The 21,017-nt window shown below is 39.8% G+C and overlaps 1 protein-coding gene across 1 annotated transcript; it reads left to right on the top strand.

Moving 5' to 3' along the window:
* The first annotated feature begins 8,054 nt into the window (after positions 1 to 8,054).
* LOC145817158 (putative disease resistance protein RGA1) lies at positions 8,055 to 9,710 on the top strand. The gene is made up of 4 exons (XM_082912729.1): positions 8,055 to 8,356; positions 8,546 to 8,844; positions 8,890 to 9,182; positions 9,648 to 9,710. Exons 1-4 carry the CDS (start codon positions 8,055 to 8,057, stop codon positions 9,708 to 9,710), a joined length of 957 nt encoding a protein of 318 aa, XP_082768855.1.
* The last annotated feature ends 11,307 nt before the right edge of the window (positions 9,711 to 21,017 follow it).

The raw sequence follows: 21,017 nt of genomic DNA, 5'->3' as shown, positions 1-21,017 counted from the left end.
TACTTAAAAAAGATGAATTAAAAATAAAATATCTTAAGATTGGCCGTGTTCCATGGCCGGGGGATTGCTTTGCCGTCCTCATCTTCTAGGTGGTATGCCCCTTTGCCTGCTAATCCAACCACTTTGTAAGGTCTTTCCCAGTTGGGCCCTAACTTGCCATCTCCCGGTACCAAGGTGTTTCCTATCACGTTGCGCAGTACCCAATCACCGATCTTGAATTGCCTTGGATGCACTGTCTTGTTGTATTTCCTAGATAACTCTTGCTGATATGTGGCAATGTGAACTAGTGCTCTTTCTCTTCTTTCCTCCGCAAGGTCGAGTTCCAAAGTTATGGCTTCGCCATTTAAGTCAGGATCAAAATTTTCGCTTCGAATTGTAGGGAGACCGACTTCGAGTGGGATTACTGCCTCCATGCCATAGGCTAAGGAGAATGGAGTTTCTCCTTTCGATCGTCGAGGTGTGGTGCGGTAAGCCCATAAAACATGAGGGAGTTCCTCTGCCCACTTGCCTTTGGCTTTTTCTAACCGTTTCTTCAGTCCATCCAATACTACCTTATTTGATGTTTCTTCCTGCCCATTTGCTTGGGGATATGCCGGTGTAGAATTGTAGAACTCTATCTTGTATTCTTCACAAAAGCCTCTGAAGATCCTACCGTCGAACTGAGTGCCGTTGTCTGAGATTAGGGCTTTTGGTATGCCAAACCACGTAATGATATTCTGCCAGACGAACTTCATCACATCTTTTTCCTTGATTGATGCCAGTGCCTCTGCTTCTACCCATTTTGTGAAGTAGTCTGTTGCTGCGAGAAAGAACTTCCTGTTTACGGGTGCCGTTGGGAGTGGTCCTACTATGTCCAAGCCCCACATTGCGAAGGGCCACGGGCTGGTCAATGGTAGGAGCTCTCTGGTTGGTTGATGTATTTGGTGTGCGAACTTCTGACATTTTTTGCACTTCTTCACATATTTCTCCGAGTCTGCCTGCATGTAAGGCCACCAATATCCTTGTGAAATGGCTCTGTAAGCTAACGATCTTCCACCTTGATGGCTTCCGCACACCCCTTCGTGTATCTCATATAAGAATGCTTCCACTTTGCTGGGATGAACACACTTTAGGTAGGGTCCTGAGAATGCTTTTTTGTACAACGCCATAGATGGGGAGAGCCAAAATCGCTGTGACTTTGCTCTAATTTTGTTGGCTTCTTTCTTTTTTTCTGGTAAGACGCCATCTTTGAAGAACAGTATGATGGGATCCATCCACGAGGGGCCTAGTTCGGCGCAACATACCTCTTCTGCTTCGGGGTCTTCAATGCTTGGTCTTGGTAAGTAGTCGATGAGCAACGGGTGAGGGATGAATGTATCTGCCATTGAAGCAAAGCCTGCTAGTTCGTCTGCTCTGCTGTTTTCCTCCCTGCCAATCTGTTCTATCCTCACTACTTCAAATTTCTTGATCTCTATTCTGACCAATTCTTGGTACTTGGCCATCCAGTCATCCTTTGCTTCATAGTCGCCAGAAATTTGGTTTACCACCAGTTGTGAGTCGCTGTAGACCATTAGTTCGGTGGCCTTCATGTAGAATGCTGATTTGAGGCCTGCAAGAAGTGCTTCACACTCTGCTTCGTTGTTTGATGCTGGGAAGCCAAGGTTGATTGCCTGCTCCACTACTAGGCCGTCTGGAGAGATGAGGACTATGCCGAACCCTGCTCCATGCCGGTTGGATGCTCCATCCACGAAGAGCTTCCACATCTCTCCAACGAACAATTTCCAACAAGTGAAGGGATCAGAAGATGCCTTGTGGTCTTCCATGTTGCAGATGTCTTCTTCAAGGTTCATGCTTGCTATCTGCCCCTCGCAATCTGATTGTACCAAGTCTTTATTTGTTGGTGAGTCTTGACTTGGTGTAGCACAGTTTGCCTCTTCCTTCCTTTCTTTACTTTGATCTGCCTTGGTGTCTAGCTGAGTATCCCGTACTAGGGGTTACGCTATTCCGGCGTCAACTTCCACCCCTAGTTTGGCTGCTTCAGTCAGGTCGACTGGGCAGATGTGATGACTTCCTGGTGTGAATTCTGCGACAAAATCTGCCAATGCTTGAGCTTTTATTACGGTCGTGGGTTGGAATTTGATGTCGTATTGTCCCAACTCAACTGCCCACTTCAGAATTCGCCCAGAAAAGTTCGCCCTTTCAAACAAAGCTTTTAATGGAAAGGCTGTGAGGACAACTATGGTATGGGCGTGAAAGTAGTGTGACAACTTCCCCGCGGCCATCATCAAGGCCAGAGCCAGTTTCTCCAGTGGCAGGTACCGCGTTTCAGCTCCCAGTAATGTCTTGCTGACATAGTAGATGGGTAGATGTTGGATCCCTTCTGCACGGACTAACACAGCGCTAATTGCGTGCTGAGAGACTGCAAGGTATAGGAAGAGTTCTTCTCCAGGTATTGGGGTCACCAGTAATAGTGGAGAAGACATATATTCCTTTAAGCTTTCCAGAGCGCGGTCGCATTCTTCGTCCCACTCAAACTTGGCTTTTAATGCATGGAAGAACGGTCGTAGTCTGTCCGATGACCGGCTTATGAATCGATTGAGCGCAGCTGCCATGCCGGTGAGATGCTGCACTTGTTTTACTGAGTTTGGTCTCTCCAAATCCTGGATTGCTTTGATTTGAGAGGGGTTTGCTTCTATACCCCGGTTGGTCACAAGGAAGCCCAGGAATTTGCCAGATCGTACTCCGAATGCACACTTGGACGCATTGAGGCGCAACTTGTGCTTCTTCAGGATCTCAAACATCTCGCCTAGGTCCTTGAGATGGTCGTTCTCATCCTTGCTTTTGACCACCATGTCGTTGATGTAAGCCTCCATTGTTTTGCCTAACAATGGTTCAAACATCTTGGTGACCATCCGTTGGAATGTTGCCCCTGCGTTCTTTAGGCCAAAGGGCATGACCTTGTAATAGTACAGTCCTCTTGGAGTTGTAAACGATGTGACCTCCTGGTCTGGTTCATGCATGGCGATCTGGTGGTAGCCTCTGTATGCATCCAGAAAGCTAAGTCGGTTGTGCCCTGCCGTTAGGTCTACCAGTTGATCTATCCTTGGTAGAGGAAAGCTGTCTTTTGGGCATGCCTTGTTGACTGTTTTGTAGTCGACGCAGACACGCCACTTGCCATTCTTCTTTGGCACTACAACTGTGTTGGAAATCCATCTTGGGTAGTGCATTTCTCCAATTGCTCCTGCTTCCAGTAGGTGTCCTACTTCTTCTGCCACTATCTCGGCATGGTGGAGTGTTGATCTACGGGTGCGTTGAATGATTGGTCTGGCGGATGGGTGGGCATTGAGTTGGTGACAGATGAAGTTGGGATCAATGCCCGGCATATCGTATGCTGTCCAGGTAAACACTTCGATATTAGAGGTCAAAAATTCCAATACCTCTAATCTCTCAGTGCTGGACAACGATGACCCGAGCAAAAAGAACTTATCCGGGTTCTTTTCATCTATTCTTACCTCTACCAAGTCTTCCACTGCTTTCTAATTTGCCGCTTTGCCTACATCTGTGAACAGTTCATTATTCTCAGGCTCCTCCACCGAATGAACGTATCCTTTGGCAGTGCAGCTGCCATTCACCGTGACAAAGCATTGCTTGGACATAATCTGATCTCCATAGACCTCTTCAATTACACCGGTGTCGTTGGGGAACCGCATTACTTGGTGGTAGGATGACGCCACCGATAGCATGGCATGCAGCCATGTTCTGCCCAAGATGATGTTGTAAGTGGAGGGGACCTTCAATACCCAGAACTCTACTTGTTTCGTCATGCTTCCTACTCTGACTGGAAGAATTATTTTGCCGACAAGCCATTCTGGCATGGAGTTGAATCCAATTAGGGGAGATAGGGAAGGTGCCAAGTCTTTGTCCTGTAGCTTTAGTTGTTTAAATGTTTCGTAGTACATGATTTCACATGAACTACCCTGGTCAATCAGAATCCGCTTGACATCAAAATCCCTGACTCGGGGAGTGACGACCAGGGCATCGTTGTAAGGGCAATATATCCGTTCTAAGTCTTTATCTGAAAAGGACATGACGTTTGTGGCCTCTGTCTTCCCCTTCTTGATGGCAGGTTGGGCACTTAGAACTTCTCTTAAATGCTCAGCCTTTTTGATTGATCCCCTGAGCTCGCAGACACGCTCTGGTTCAAAGACTCCATGTATCACATTAATGATGCCCTAAGGTGGGGCGTCGATTGGCATCCCATTGGGGTTATCATGGTCCTGGGGGGCTGGTTGCGTCCCTCCTTCAATGTATTTATCCAGGTGACCGGCTGCCACCAACTCCTCCAGGTTCTGTCTTAATGGTGTGCAATTCTCAGTGCGGTGCCCCTTCTCTTTGTGGAAGGTGTATCGCGATCTTTCATCATAGTCTTTCTGTGCTTCTCCTAGCTTAGCTGGCCACTTGACGAAAGGCTCATCTTTTATTTCGCTCAGAATCCGATATATCGGTTTCTTGAACACTGTGGTTATGGCAGTGCGGATTCTCAACCATCTTTTATCTGGGTCTTCTGCGTTATCTCGTCTTCCACGTCCGTTTTTGTTTGGTCGATCTACCGTGTTAACCTTTGCTGAGGTTTTCTTTTCTGGTACTGTGGTCGCGCCAGATTTTGCTTTGGCACGTGCGCCATCCTCTTCTACCCTGATGTGCTGATGCACTCTTTCCATCAAGGCTTCCATTGTGAGGGGTGGCGTCATGGTGATTGAATCCCTTAGTCTATTCCCGACTGGGAGGCCTCTTTTATACTGTGCAATGGCGAGATTGGTGGGGCAGTCCCCAATCTGGTTGAATGTCTCCCAGTAGCGACTATTGTAGGATCTTAGGGTCTCTTTGTCGCCCATGTCGATGGAGAGTAGCTGGTCGATCTCCACCGGGATTTTAGTGTTTGTTCGGAACCTTGTTACAAACGCTTCTGCCAATTGCGCCCAAGAGGCTATACTTCCTTCTGGAAGTTTCTCGAACCAAGTCAAGCCTAGGTCGCCAAGGCTAGATGGGAAGAGTATGCACATTAAGGCCTCGTTTCGCCTGTATACAGCCATGAACTGGCGAAAGTGGCTAAAGTGTGAGTAGGGGTCCGTCTTCCCTTCATATGTAGTGAATTTTGGCTGGAGGAAGCTTGATGGTAGGGGTGCGTTTTCAATCGCCGGAACAAACGGCGAAGTCTGCAGCCTTGCTAATGCTTTGTCCGCTGGTTCGTAGGCCGGGCGTGGTAATGGCATTCCAACCTCGATGCTTTCGTGCGTCCCTGGAGCCAACCTCTGAAGGGCAGAAACCCTGTGAGGATCACGCGCCCTGGCATCCTCCTTGCATCGTGCCTTTTCCTCGAGCACGGTTCGTAAGTCGGATGACCTGGGCAACTCCGTGTGTCTGGATCTGGTTTGAGGCGTATGTGAGGGCCAATACGTGCTTCCTTCGGTGTACGATCTCTCAGATCTCGTCCTCTCAGACCTAGAGTGACGAGTTCTGGAAGACCTGGATTGAGTATCGCCTGTCCTGAGGCTTCTGCTCTCTGCTTGTGAGGGTGTAGTATTCCTACTACGATTTTCTGAACGGTGAGGGGGCGTCTTGCCTTTGCACCCCTCTCCTGTCGCCACTTCTTTTCCTTTCATCTGGCGCTTCAGGTCTTCCATGTCTGCCGCCATCTTCCTTATTACTTCATCTTGCTCTTTCACGCAGTCCTCCAGAGCTTGAGGATCAATCCTCTTCCTCTGTCTGTCAGGACTTCGTGATCGAGAGTGATGGGGCTGTTAGTCCGTCTCCCCCTAGTATCCCTCCTGGTGTTATGCCGTTGGGGCTCCAAGTCCGCCATGGGAGGGATAGAAGGTAGTCCTTCACGCCTTGCGCCCCCATCTGGTGTTTGTCCGTCGATGGCGGACTACGGTAAATCTTCGTTGTGCGCCATTGATTCTAAAGAAGAAAGGCTTGATCAAGTCAGTAAGCTTGACAAATAGACAAAAGCTCTGTGTATTCAGGAAGTAAAATTGTGTCTTACCTCTCCAAAGGTGATGTTGTGAGCTTTATAGGTTTCGAGTGGCATAATCCTAGTAGGACTTTTACTTCTCCATGCAGAGTCCTCCTAGGATTTAACCTCTTGAAGGATAATCATTATCCTCCAACACCCCCCTCACTGCTTAAACCAAGTGAGATGGTTCTTCCATGGCCGAACTACCATACGACTGAAGTAATCATGGCTTATACTTAGCCAAACAATACTTAGGTCGGCTCTCTGCCCTTAGTTCCTCTTTCATCAACAACGGCATGCCTAAAATCGAGCTATCTTTTTATCAAGGTTTAGACCGGTCCGTCTTCACTGTGCCATGACTGGTGTAAGTTCAAAGCATATTTAAACCGGTCTAACTGCAACGCATACTTCAGCCGGGCTAACAATAAGAGTCCCTCGGACCGGTCTAACGTCTGGGCCCCGGACCGATCTAACTTTAAGCCTTTTCGATGACCGGAGTAACTTTATGGCCGTTTTACTCAACTCTTCATACTGAGGCCCAAAACGGCCCAGCTCGGCCCAATTTGTAAATAAATTACCCTCTCAGTAGGGCTTATGAGCTGCTTATTTCAACTTTTAGCTTACAGACTACATTGGTAAGGCATACAGACTACATTTATGTAGGCATTAAGATTGATTGAAACTCTCTAACAACTCCTTTTTATTTTCTATTGATAGTCATGCTAGAATGCCCATTGACATACAGAGAAATGAATAAAAACAATGGTAAATTATAAATACATTCTTGAAGATTACTTAAAATATGAATTATCTTTATAGTTTGTAAAATTACAAATATTTTATTATCAAAATTTTTTATTTAACAGAATTAACTAAAAAAATAAAATTCCCAACTGCTCTCCTATACAATAATAAAACTACCCTTACCTAAATTATTAATTGAAATAAATTTATGACATCATTAAAAACTGTTAATTGTCTTGATGATTTATTAAACAAAGGGAATATTTGTTATGAAATTGAAACTTCAAGGAGTGGGATGGAATTTTCAAAATTATAGAGGACAAATCATATTTTAATGTAATTTTCAAAATTATAGAGAACAAATCATATTTTAAGTAAATTTCATGGGTGTATTTGTAATTTACCCTACAAAAAATAAAAAATAAAAAATAAAAGTAGCAAACAACTTAACTGGAAATGGGCCAATGAGATCAGATGCCATTATTTGACTCCTTTTTTTATTTTATTTTTTTTATTTTTATGATTTCAAAGTAGATCAGGGAGGACTCTGCTTCATACAGTTCTTTCATCACGTTCTCATTTGCTTTTGACAACTTACAATCTTCAACTACTACTCATTTGTTGCAAACTCCTTCAAACTGTTTGTTTTTCATGTCTGTATTGCATCATTCTAGCTCAGTTTATAACCTTTCACATCATCTAAAGTTGTTTGAATTTTGCAGATGTTCTTTAGCCTGTTTTTGATCTCTGTATTGTTTTGTTTCTTGCCTTTCTTATCCCCTTTACCAACTAAAGTTGTTCCAAGTTGGCAGAGGTTCTTCAACCTATTTTTGATATCTGTATTGCTTCGTTTCGACTCAATTTCTTACCTTTCATATCCTTTACCCACCAAAGTTGTTCCAAATTTGCAGAGCTTCTTCAACCTGCTTTTGATATCTATATTGCTTTGTTTCTTACTTTTCCTTCTTTCACAATAAAATACATGGATGCATTAACGATCATTATCTCTCCATTCGTACAAGCTATGGTTGATAAATTGGCCTCTTTTTTAATCAACTTAGTAAGCAGAGAGGACGTTGACACTGGCATCCAGAATTTGAAGAAGGCATTTGAGGATATAGAGATTCTGTTGGCTGATGCAGAGAACCAACAGATATACAACAAGCATATCAAGAAGTGGCTTGAAGCTAATCTAACAACTAACATTTGCCGATAAAAAAAAAAGAAAAAATGTCTAGAAAAGGTGCACCATTTGGCTTACGATGCAGATGACATATTAGACGAGTTTGCCACTGAAGCTCTTGAAAGGAAGCTAATGGCAGAGGAGAAGATGATGGAAAGAAGACCAGCTATGTTTCAACGCCTCTCTATTGTTCCATTCAATTCAAAAAATGGGTCTAAGCTAAATAAGATTACTAGTCAATTGCAAGAAATTACTGCAAAAGGAAAAGAATTTGTTTTAGATAAAAAAAAACTTGTTGGGAAGATGTCCACAAACATATGTTCAATATCACCAAGTGCGTGTTTGAGGGAGCCTCGCATTCATGGAAGAGATGAAGACATCAAGAAAATTACCGAATTGCTACTTGAGGATGCACCTACTGCAAAAAGTTTGATGTAATTCCTATTGTAGGCATGGGTGGGATTGGCAAGACTACACTAGCTCAGCACATTTACAATCACAACCAAGTGGAAAAGCATTTCAATCTAAAAGCATGGGTTTTGTGTTTCTGATGACTTCGACGTTCTGAGAATAACAAAGTTAATTCTCGAGTCGTTCACTCATCGTTCATGTAATTTGGGCAGCTTAAATGATGTTCAAGTTCAACTTAAATACACAATGGAAGAAAAAAAGTTTTTGCTTGTCCCAGATGATGTGTGGGATTATGGATATGATGGGTGGAATTTGCTACAATCGCCATTTGGAGCTGGAGCATCTGGAAGTAAAATTATTGTGACAACACGAAACATAAATGTTGCATTACAAACATCAATTGAATATTACAAGTTGCAGAAATTATCAAATGATAGTTGTTGGTTAATCTTTTACCAACATGCATTTGAGAATAGAGAAATCATGGAATACCCAGAATTGGAATCAATTGGTAAGAAAATTGTTGTGAATAGGTGCTGAGGCTTGCCATTGGCAGCCAAGGCCCTTGGCAGCTTGCTACGTTGTAAAAAGGAAGAACATGAATGGAAAGAGATACTAAACATAAATATATGGAATGAGGAAAGTGGCATTCTCCCAGCATTGAAATTGAGTTACCTTCATCTCCCTTCTCATTTAAAGAGGTGTTTTTCCTACCGTGCAATTATCCCAAAGGACTGCGAATTTGGGAAGGAGGAATTAGTCTTGCTATGGATGGCTGAAGGTTTAATTGAACAACCAAATGGTCGAGAGCAAATGGAAGACTTGGGTAGCAAGAATTTTCAAGAATTGGTATCAAGGTCATATTTTCAATCCTCAAGTGATTACGATTTCCTATTCATTATGCATGACCTCATCAATGATTTAGCTCAATGGTTTTTCAGTATTTGTTCCCCCTTTCAAATTTCCAAGATGAGAATTATTGAGTGGTTCCATTTTTGTATTGAAATGCTAATTTTTATTTTTATTTTTGTTCTAGAGAGGACAACTATTGAGTGACTCATTTACTTAAACAAAGTTTTGATTCTGTATTCAGTTTAGTAGATGTTCCCAGGGCAAAATGCTAGTTTGGACCTTGGAACATAATACCTGCCAAAATAAAAAAACTATGGAGTCAAGTATAAAATTGTCTAGGGGAAAAAGACAGAAATACATATATCATGTATGTGGACATACATAATATATCTGCACCATACATATTGTCAAAGCCTTAAACTCATTTATCTAATCTAATTTCATTCCATTACTGTCATATAGGCTGAGAATATTATTCCCCGTTCTATAGCTATCAACTTGTGGGATGATTCTTCTGCAAAATAGAGTTTGATATAATGCTGAAGGGCCTCCTGTTCATTATGGTTATATGGCGAGCTAAATCACTCTCAAGCTGAAGTTAGAGCAGTTTGTTTAACTCTCTAAAAACAGACTCAGTCTTTTTAATTTAGGACTCATTTCTCAACACTTGAGAACGTGTTACTATTCGAATTTTCAAAATTTTGAAGAATCTGCTTGATATTCCCATGTCTCATCCAAAAACTAAAGAATTTGGAAAGTTTTCTCAATTTAATGTCAGGCATCAAAGTAACAACCGGAGGACAATGATCTGAACCTATAGGGGCCAAGAAATCATCTTCGATTTCTTTGAGAGTATCTTCTGTTGGGGAAAATATGTGATTCCCCACAAGTAAATCAATCAATAGGAATAAAAACTAATGCGGAAAAATTAAATCAAAGGCAACACAAGAATTTTTACGTGGTTCCCTCAATGAGAGGTACGTCCACGGGATCGAAATCCGATTCACTATCAACCAAATAAGTTCCAAACGATTACAAACGAGACGCTAATGGTCTCACAAAACCACTCTTAGGTGAATTCCAAATAATCACAAATTAACAAAGAGGAAAGACCTCACCAAATAGATGAACCAAAATCTTCAGAACCAGAGTTGAAGAAGACCCCAAAAATTTCACCCAAAACAAAAACCGAAACGCTTCAAAATAGAGCACCAATCAAAGCACACTGTTGCTGGTTTGTGAAAGTAATACACAAAGCCACACCTTGAACCCAAATTCACTTTTCCAATCAATTATTCTATAGCAGCCATACAACCCATTTTTCTTGGGAGAAACAATATATATTGTGAATGTAGGGTCTTGTAATCAAACCCTAATTGTATCTAAATTGAATTGGGTCTCCACAAATATAATATATAAAAATATATTATACCTAAACCAAACCAAATTAAAACTCTTTTAGTAAACCAATTAGGTCCCACACTCCAATAAGGAGGTATATCCAACAATTCTCCCCCTACCGACTTAGGTGGAGACATTAACCATACCCGCCAAAGTTCGACACTTTAAATGTTTGTCCCTTGACAAAGTCGTAGTCAACATATCTGAAATATTATCATCTGTGTGAACCTTTTCGAATTGTAACAATTTCGAATCTAACACATCACAAATCCAATGGTATCTCACATCAATGTGTTTCGATCTCGAATGAAAAGTAGAATTTTTACTCAAGTGAATAGCACTTTGACTATCACAATAAAGCACATACTTTTCTTGCTTCGAACCCAATTCTTGTAAGAATTTCTTCAACCATAACTCTTCTTTGCAAGCTTCCGTAATGGCAATAAATTCAGCTTCGGTAGTTGAGAGAGTAACACATTTTTGTAATTTAGATTGCCATGCCACAGCCCCCCTGCAAAAGGCATCAAATACCCCGAAGTAGATTTCCTAGAATCAATATCACCGGCCATGTCAGAATCTGTGAACCCATCAAGCATCGGCTTACCATCCCCAAAACACAAACACACCTTCGAAGTCCCTCGAAGATACCTTAGAATCCATTTTACCGCTGCCCAGTGTTCTTTACCCGGATTAGAGAGAAAACGACTCACCACACCAACGGTGTGAGCAATATCCGGCCTTGTACAAACCATGGCGTACATCAAAGAACCAACTGCTGAAGCATAAGGAACTTTCAGCATCTCTTCCTTGTCTTTCTCACTTGTCGGACATTGATTCGAACTAAACTTGAAGTGACCTGCAAGTGGACAACCAACCGGCTTTGCTTTATTCATGTTGAACCTCTCAAGAACTTTCTCAATGTAGCTTTCTTGAGACAACCAAATCAGCCCCTCTTTGCGATCACGAACAATTTTCATACCAAGAATTTGCTTTGCTGGTCCCAAATCTTTCATAGCAAAAGACTTGCTCAACTCCAATTTCAACCCGTTTATCATGGTAAAATCTTGACCCACAATTAACATGTCATCAACATAAAGCAAAAGAATAATAAATTTACCATCCGGAAAATTTTTCACAAACACACAATGGTCCGAAGTGGTTTTAGAAAAACCATTATTTATCATAAAAGAGTAAAATTTTTTGTACCATTGTCGCGGGGCTTGCTTGAGGCCATACAAACTTTTCTTCAATTTGCAAACAAATTTCTCTTTCCCTTTTTCCACAAAACCTTCCGGTTGCTCCATGTAAATTTCTTCTTCAAGATCACCATGAAGAAATGCGGTCTTCACATCAAGTTGCTCAACTTCAAGGTTCATACTTGCAGCCATGCCAAGTACAACCCGAATATAAGACATCTTCACAACCGGTGAAAAAATCTCATCAAAATCAATACCGTTCTTTTGCCCAAAGCCTTTCACAACAAGACGTGCTTTGTACCTCAGATTCTTGCCATCATTCTTCAATTTGAAAACCCACTTATTTTTCAGAATTTTCCTTCCTTTAGGCAACTTCACTAAATCATAAGTTTGGTTTTCAAGCAAGGAATTCATCTCCTCGTCCATGGCCTTTTTCCAATCACCTTTCTTTGCATGCTCAATTGCTTCTTGATAGCTCTCCGGCTCTCCTTGATTAGAAATCAATACAAATTCATTGGGAGGATACTTTCTTGAAGATTGCTGATCCCTTGTAGATTTCCTCAACTCAAGTTGTGGTGGTGGTTCTTGAGTTGGATGCTCTTCCTCAATTTCTGGCTCAACTTCATTAGGATTAGCATCATCCTCTACATCTTCAATAGGTGGCTGCACATATCCCCCATTTTCTTCATCAACTGAAGATGAAGGAGATGGATCCATGTCAATGAGATCACTAGTTTTTTGCTCCGGTTGATCACCTTTGCCAAAGTCTTCAATTGTTTGGTCTTCAACAAACACAACATCACGGCTTCGAATGATTTTCTTGTCGACCGGATCCCACAATCTATACCCAAATTCATCACGTCCATAGCCAAGAAAAATGCATTGTCTTGACTTACTGTCAAGCTTGGACCTTTCATCCTTTGGAATGTGAACAAAAGCTCGACAACCAAACACTCTCAAGTGCTCATAAGACACATCTTTACTGGTCCAAACTCTTTCTGGAACATCACCATTCAAAGGATAGGAAGGAGACAAATTGATCACGTCAACCGCTGTCTTCAATGCCTCACCCCAAAAGGATCTTGGCAATTTAGCTTGTGAAAGCAAACACCTTGTTCTTTCCACAATTGTGCGGTTCATCCTCTCGGCAATGCCATTTTGTTGAGGAGTCTTCTTAACTGTCTTTTGGTGCCGAATACCTTGGCTGCGACAATACTCATCAAATGGCCCAATGTATTCACCACCATTGTCTGATCGGATGCACTTCAATTTCTGCCCTGTTTCTCTTTCAACCATAGCCTGAAAATGCTTAAATACTTCTAGAACTTGATCTTTAGTTTTTAGTAAAAAAGCCCAAACTTTCCTTGAATAATCATCAATGAAAGTAACAAAATAAAGTGCACCACCATGTGTTCTAACTTTTAAAGGACCACAAACATCCGAATGAATCAACTCCAAAACATTTTCTCTTCTAGAAGCAACATTTTTATGAAAAGAAACTCTATGTTGTTTACCCGCCAAACAATGAACACAAGTTTTAAGATGTGTACCATTCAAACCGGGTAGAAGGTCTTTCTTGAACAATACTTGTAGCCCCTTTTCACTCATATGGCCAAGCCGCTTGTGCCATAATTTGGTAGAAGTATCTTCTTCAAGTGCATTGACAACACTTTTACAAATTTTTCCTTGCATCGAATAAAGTGTATGAGTCTTCTTGCACTTAGCCACCACCAAAGAACCCTTCGTGAGCTTCCATATTCCATCACCAAATTTGTTGTTGAAGCCTTCATCATCTAGCTTCCCAGTAGAGATCAAATTGAGGCGAATGTCGGGAACATGCCTCACATCTTTAAGCAACAACTTGCAGCCCAAATTTGTTTCCAAGAAAACATCACCCATGCCAATAATCTTGGACAAACCTTCATTACCCATTCGAACAAAACCATAATCTCCTTCGGTGTAGGTAGTGAAGAAATCAGCTCGAGAAGTCACATGAAAAGAAGCACCGGAATCAATCACCCAATTGCTCTCTTGGCCCACAAAATTGATACAATCATCTTCACAAACGACCATGAGATCACCATTGGTAGTAACTGCTGTTGTGTCTTCTTGCTTCTTATCCACACTTTTATCACGCCTTTTCTCCTTATTCTTGAGTTTTCGGCATTCTCGCTTCATGTGCCCTTTTTCATGGCAATAATAGCACTCAATGTCTTTCTTTGAAAAAGAACCATCTCCTGATTTGTCACGGCTTTGATCACGACCATGAGGAGTTTTACTCCTCCCCCTTGTTTTGCTTCGGCCTCTCACAACAAATGCTTCTGAATGAGAGGAACCCGCTGATTTTCTTCTGGTTTCTTCATTCAACAGGCTACTAGTGACTTGGCCCATTGTGACAACTCCATCGGGCGCCGAATTACTAACTGTCACAACCAAAGTCTCCCAACTTTCGGGCAAAGAACTAAGTAGCATTAAAGCCTGCAACTCATCATCAAAAACAATTTTCATAGAAGCAAGTTGGTTAACAATACTCTTTATTTCATTTCAGATGTTCTGGAATAGGGCTGCCCTCTTTATATTTTAAATTAACCAACTTACGAAACAAAAAAAGCTTTATTTGTGGCTGATTTTCTATCATAAAGGCTCTTTAATTTTTTCCATAAATCATGTGTTGAAGTTTCAGTAGCAACATGATGAAACACACTGTCATCAATCCATTGACGGATAACACCAACGGCTTTTCGATTAAGCCTATTCCATTCATCATCTTTCATACCCTCGGGTTTGCCAGAATCACCCTCAATGGGTCCATATAAATCTTTACAAAATAATAGGTCCTCCATTTTAGTTTTCCAAGTTACCCAATTGCTTCCATTGAAGCTAGACATACGACTCACATTCCCCTCTATTGATTTACACAAATAAATAGACCCAAATAAACTGTAAGCTCTGATACCAGTTGTTAGGGAAAATATGTGATTCCCCACAAGTAAATCAATCAATGGGAATAAAAACTAATGCGGAAAAATTAAATCAAAGGCAACACAAGAATTTTTACGTGGTTCCCTCAATGTGAGGTACGTCCACGAGATCGAAATCCGATTCACTATCAACCAAATAAGTTCCAAACGATTACAAACGAGACACTAATGGTCTCACAAAACCACCTTAGGTGAATTCCAAATAATCACAAATAAACAAAGAGGAAAGACCTCACCAAATAGATGAACCAAAATTTTCAAAACCAGAGTTGAAGAAGACCCCAAAAATTTCACCCAAAACAAAAACCGAAACGCTTCAAAATAGAGCACCAATCAAAGCACAATGTTGCTGGTTTGTGAAAGTAATACACAAAGCCACACCTTGAACCCAAATTCACTTTTCCAATCAATTATTCTATAGCAGCCGTACAACCCACTTTTCTTGGGAGAAACAATATATATTGTGAATGTAGGGTCTTGTAATCAGACCCTAATTGTATCTAAATTGAATTAGGTCTCCACAAATATAATGTATAAAAATATATTATACCTAAACCAAACCAAATTAAAACTTTTTTAGTAAATCAATTGGGTCTCACACTCCAATAAGGAGGTATATCCAACATCTTCATCCAAAGGGGGTATACAAAACAGGACTTCATATTATTATCCAGAAATTCAACTCTGCAAGTAATAATTGTTCAGAGGTTTGCAACTTTGAAACTTTTAAGTTGTGTTTGGATAAAGGATTTAAGGAGGTATTTGTGGAGGGGAAGTAAAAGAGAACCGTGTAAGAGTATTTCTTTCTTTCTCATTTTATTCTCATTTATGAATTTCCAAACATCTCTCTATTTATTGTTTTCAAATCAGGTATATTCTTGACAGGTCTTTTAGTTGTAAGCTTGATTCATTAATTAGCATCATTTAATTATATCATTTCCTAAAATTTTCATGATACCTAGCATTACTGTTTCTATAATGTGTTCTCAATTCGAAAAGCATTTATTAATATGCATCATTCCCCTTCTAATCTGCCTTAAAGCTAATTATTTTGTTCATATTGTTTAACCAATAGGTCCTAATAAATATCATCAATGTGACAAAATGAGAGGCGTACCTAATAACACCTTGCATTTGACAATCCCTTTTCTTTGAAATTTCTTCGAAAATAGTGTCGGAGCATTCCCCAATATCCATCTTTTCCTCGATTTCAATCTTTTATTTTTATTTTTATTTTCTAAGTAATAATGACCCACTCTTCCTTTTCAGGATTTTCATTTGTTGATTTCACTTTCCACTGCTTTTCATTTTATTTCCCACAAAGCATTTCATTTCGTTATGTCCAAACAATTTGCATTTAGTGTATCCAATGGGTTTCCAAGGATATTTGATTGATTTAACCCAAGTATCAATACTGGAAAATTACAACTTTATTTTCTTTGAAAACATAAAATAAAACCCACCTCAATTGCAGATTCTCGGAAAGATCCACATATAGTGGCCACCTATGAATATGTTTTGGAAATTTATTTTGTTTCTTCTGTTAATTCTGCTGGTGAGATACATATAGCTTTGGTGTCATTTTGTGGGAGCTTGCTACTTTGAGACATAAGTCTGTGACTAATTTATTTTATGTCTTGATATTTGCTGAGGCAACTCTCAACATTTGGATTCTAATAATCTCCACAAAATCTATATGCTATGACTAATTTCTTCCCTTGATCCGAACTTGCCCATATCTGGTCATCACCACAACAAATTTACGTATTAGAGAGAAAAAAATTTGGGACAAATTATCTTAGTTGCCAAAAGTGTCGTTGTTGTATTTTTCGCAACGAAATTGAAAATTTCATAATGAATTACTATGCTTTTGGAACCAAAAATTTCATCACAAAAATAAACCTTTTCGTACGAATTTATTTTTTTCTTGATTATACTTTTATAAGTGACATTTTAAAAAGTTTATCGCTAAATGTTCTTTCTTTTTTTTACTTTTCAAGACAGTATTTTCAAAAAAAAAATTATGATCATATATACCTTTATAGTTTGACCAGCAAAGTTCACCACTTTCACGAGAGATCTCAGTGAATACTATTACTACTCCTTGATTTGAAATTAATGCATCAATTACTAAAGTTAATTCTGAATAAAGAGCCAATTTGTTTGGCTTGGCGTGTAATTGAATACTAAATGAAAAAAAGTTGACAATTTTAGATGTATTTTTTAAAACAAAATGGTAAAACCGTTAATTAAATTTTTAATAAGCCGCTAGGTGAGGTGACTAATAAAACAAAAGCTCAAATCTAGGAAGGTTGCTAACTTTTAATGTTGTGTTTGGTTCATAGATTTAGAGAGGAATTTGGAAAAGGAAAGGGAAAAGGTGCATGAAACTCAATAAAATATAGGTATATTTTATTTATATTTTACCTACTTTTTTTGTTTTTCTTTCCCAACCCTTTCCGAAATCCATGAATCAAACACAACTAAATGTTTAATTTTTCAGAAATTTGATTTTATTATAGAGGCACATGTGATGGAATATAAATGGTTAGTGAGCCTATGCTTTATCATACCCTTACATTTGTACCTAATCCATAAAAAAACTAGAAAATGATTTTAAAAACAAAAATAAAAAAAGACTAGAAACCAAGAAGTCCAAGGAGAATGAAAATTCAGCAATATTAAACATTATTCATAAAAGGCCGGCCTCTCTGTCTCTCTCTATTCCTATCTCTTCCTGATCACATCCACCAATTATACAGAGAAATTAATAAAAAAGTAGGTAGCAAACAAACTGGTAAAATGGCCAATGAGATGAGACTCCATTATTGTTGACTTGTAATTTCTTCATACCCATTCTTTCACCACTTATTTGCTTTTGGTCAAAACTTACAATCTTCAGCTACTACACATTTGCAGAGTTTCTTCAAACTGTTTTTGTTTTATCTCTGTATTGCTTTGTTTTTGATGAGTTTCTGGCTTTTCATATCCTTCATAATTCCAAAATTGTTTGAAGTTTGCAGAGTTTCAGCCTGTTTTTGATCTCTGTATTGCTTCGTTTCTTACCTTTCATATCTTTTATCTGCCAAAGTTGTTCCAAGTTTGTAGAGGTTCTGCCTGTTCTTGATCTGTGTACTGCTTCATTTTGACTCAATTTCTTACCTTTACCACCAAAGTCTGTTTATCTATATTTTGCCGTAAACCTGTTCTTCAATTTCTCACCTTTCCTTCTTTCAGAACAAACACCATGGATGTATTTGGGATCTTTATGTCTCCATTCATACAAGCTATGGTTGATAAATTGTCCTCTTATTTTAGCAACTTAGTGAGCACAGTGGACGTTGGCACTGGCATCCACAATCTGAAGAAGGCATTAGAGGATTTAGAGACTTTGTTGGCTGATGCAGAGAACAAACAGATATACCACAAGGATATCAAAAAGTGGCTTGAAGAGGTCTACCATTTGGCTTACGATGCAGATGACATATTGGATGATTTTGCCACTGACGATCTCGAAAGGAAGCTAATGGCAGACGAGACGACGATCAAAAGAAGACCAGCTAAGTTTCCACGCCTCTCCGATATTGTTCCATTCAATTTAAAAAATGGGTCAAAGCTAATTGAGATTACTAGTCAATTACAAGAAGTTGCTACGAAAGGAAAAGAACTTGGTTTAGAAAACAGACTTGTTGGGTGGATGTCTACAGATTTACGGCAGAGATCACAAACTACATGTTTGAAGGAGCCTCACATTCATGGCAGAGATGAAGACATCAAGCAAATTATCGAATTGCTGCTTGCGGATGCTCCTGCTGGAAACTTTTTTGATGTAATTCCTATTGTAGGAATGGGTGGGATTGGCAAGACTACACTAGCTCAGCGCATTTACAATGATGACCGAGTGGAAAATCATTTCAATCTAAAAGCATGGGTATGTGTATCTGATGACTTCGAAGTTACGAGGATAACAAAGGCAATTCTCAAGTCGTTCACTCACAGTTCATGTAATTTTAGTAACTTAAATGAGGTTCAAGTTCAACTTAGCAAAACGTTGGCAGGGGAAAAGTTTTTGCTTGTCCTACATGACGTGTGGGACTATGGACGTGATGGGTGGAATTTGTTACGATCCCCATTTGGAGCTGGAGCACCTGAAAGTAAAATCATTGTGACAACGCGAGATAGAGGTGTTGCAAAGCAGATGGGAATGGATAAATATCACAATTTGCACAACTTATCATATGGCGATTGTTGGTTAATCTTTTCCCAACATGCATTTCAGAACAGAAATATTGAGGAATACAAAGAATTGGAATCAATTGGTAAGAAAATTGTTGAGAACAGGTGCAGAGGCTTACCTTTGGCAGCGAGGGCTCTTGGCAGTTTATTGTGCTGTGAACAAGAAGAGCGTGAATGGATAGAGATGTTGGACAATCTTCACTGTATTTAAAAGATTTAATTCTATTGTGTACACAACAACAATTAGAATTTAAAGAAATAAAGAAAATGAGAGAATTTGTTTGATTACAAAAATCAAACTCGAAATAAAAATAATAAATAAAAACAGATTTTATTTTGTTACAAAAACAAAATTTAAACCTGATTTTAATAAATAAAAACAACACTGAAAAATAAATTAAATAACTTACTTGATTTAATTTGTTCGAATTATTTTCTGATCAAGTCCAGTGTTTGACACTGTGTCCTTAAGACAGATTCGTCCTCTCCACGGTGCTTTCAGAATTTGGACGTCTATCTCCCAGGATGAAATGATCTTACCACAAACAATAGCAGCACTACAAATTGTTTGCCTTACGAACACACTAAGTGTTTACACTCTTTCTTTCAGAAATAAAATGCAGCAAGATGAAGAATATAATTAACAGAGGTGAAATACGAAATTTCTGAAATAAAACATCAAATGAGGGTGGTCCTATTTATAGATGTGAAGGTGGCTCTTGGTTTTGAATTGAACAGGTATGTGGCTCTTGGTTTTGAATTGAACAGGTATGATACCTGTTGGTTTTGAATTCAAACAGATTTGAATCTGTTAATAATTCAAACAGATAGCAAAAAATCGGGAAGGGTCCTGTTTGGGTGTGCACTAATTCCAAACTAGTTTATTTCTGTTTGAAAACGGGAAGGGCCCTGTTTGGATGTACAGAAAATCCAAATCAGTTTAATTTGAATTCTGGATTTTATTTTACCAAAAAATAAAATTAAATTCAAATGTTTTTGGCCCAAAAAGATTAGAAGCCCAACCCAACCACACTCTAGGCATCCGCGCCCAAGCCCAAGCCCAGGCCCAGCCCAGCCCACCTGACCGGACGGACGGTCGGCGGCGGCGGCCGCGCGCGCGCGCGTGTGTGGTGATTTTGGGTCCAATGGGTGTAGCCCATTTTGCCCATAACCTCTCCCTCTAAAACACTTGGGTACCCCTTGGGGCACACCCCAAGTGTCTAACCCAAGCCTTATAAACCCTTTCAAAACTTCCCACCAAATCAATGTGGGACAAGCCAATTTACAACCTTAAGAAATTTCCACCGAAACTCCATTTCCATGGAGCACACTTTGGCTTCAATTTCCCATTCACTCGGTTATGGTTTTGAGCAACCAAATATACCACGTGAATCACAACGCGGCATAGAACGCGTTACCACTTTGACCCGAGTAAATCGACACTCGGGGCCCACCTAAAAAATAGACCAAACTTGAGAAAAAATTCTGATTTTACCCAGAATTTTTCCTACCATTTCCAACAATCCCCCACATGAATGGAATTTGATGACAACGGAAATGCAAGAATATGCAGACTTAACCAAAGAGTATAAGTCGAAAATATCTTGCATCAAGATAGGTAGTTTTCGGCCTTGAACCTTCCCTAGTGATAACCTATCGGACTTACTGGCTAACCAATGGACGCGATGCCTTGAATTGTTCAGCCATTTGTGTAAGCCAAGACAATAGATTTCACACAAAATATCTTCTAACACATCGTGGTTCTCACTGTTGTGTTCATTTTGGCCTTGAACGCGCCTGATTTTCATAAGTGTTTCTAGAGAATTTAGCCTCTTTATTCTCATAGAACCGGCCCCAGTTCAACACTCATATAGGTGATTCTTATTGTGAGTATCTCCTTATACTCATCTTTATTTTATGCCTTAATCAAGATATAAGTAATCATTAAAAGCAAAGCTTATCCTTATACCCCTGCAGACAACATATGTTGCAGATATCACTCTTACCATAGGAATGGG

The sequence above is a fragment of the Camellia sinensis genome, chromosome 2 (assembly GCF_055761805.1).
Source record: "Camellia sinensis isolate YWXY chromosome 2, ASM5576180v1, whole genome shotgun sequence".
Taxonomy (NCBI): Eukaryota; Viridiplantae; Streptophyta; class Magnoliopsida; order Ericales; family Theaceae; genus Camellia; species Camellia sinensis.
The sequence above is the reverse complement of the archived record's forward strand: the minus strand, read 5'-3'. Positions and strand labels throughout refer to the sequence as shown.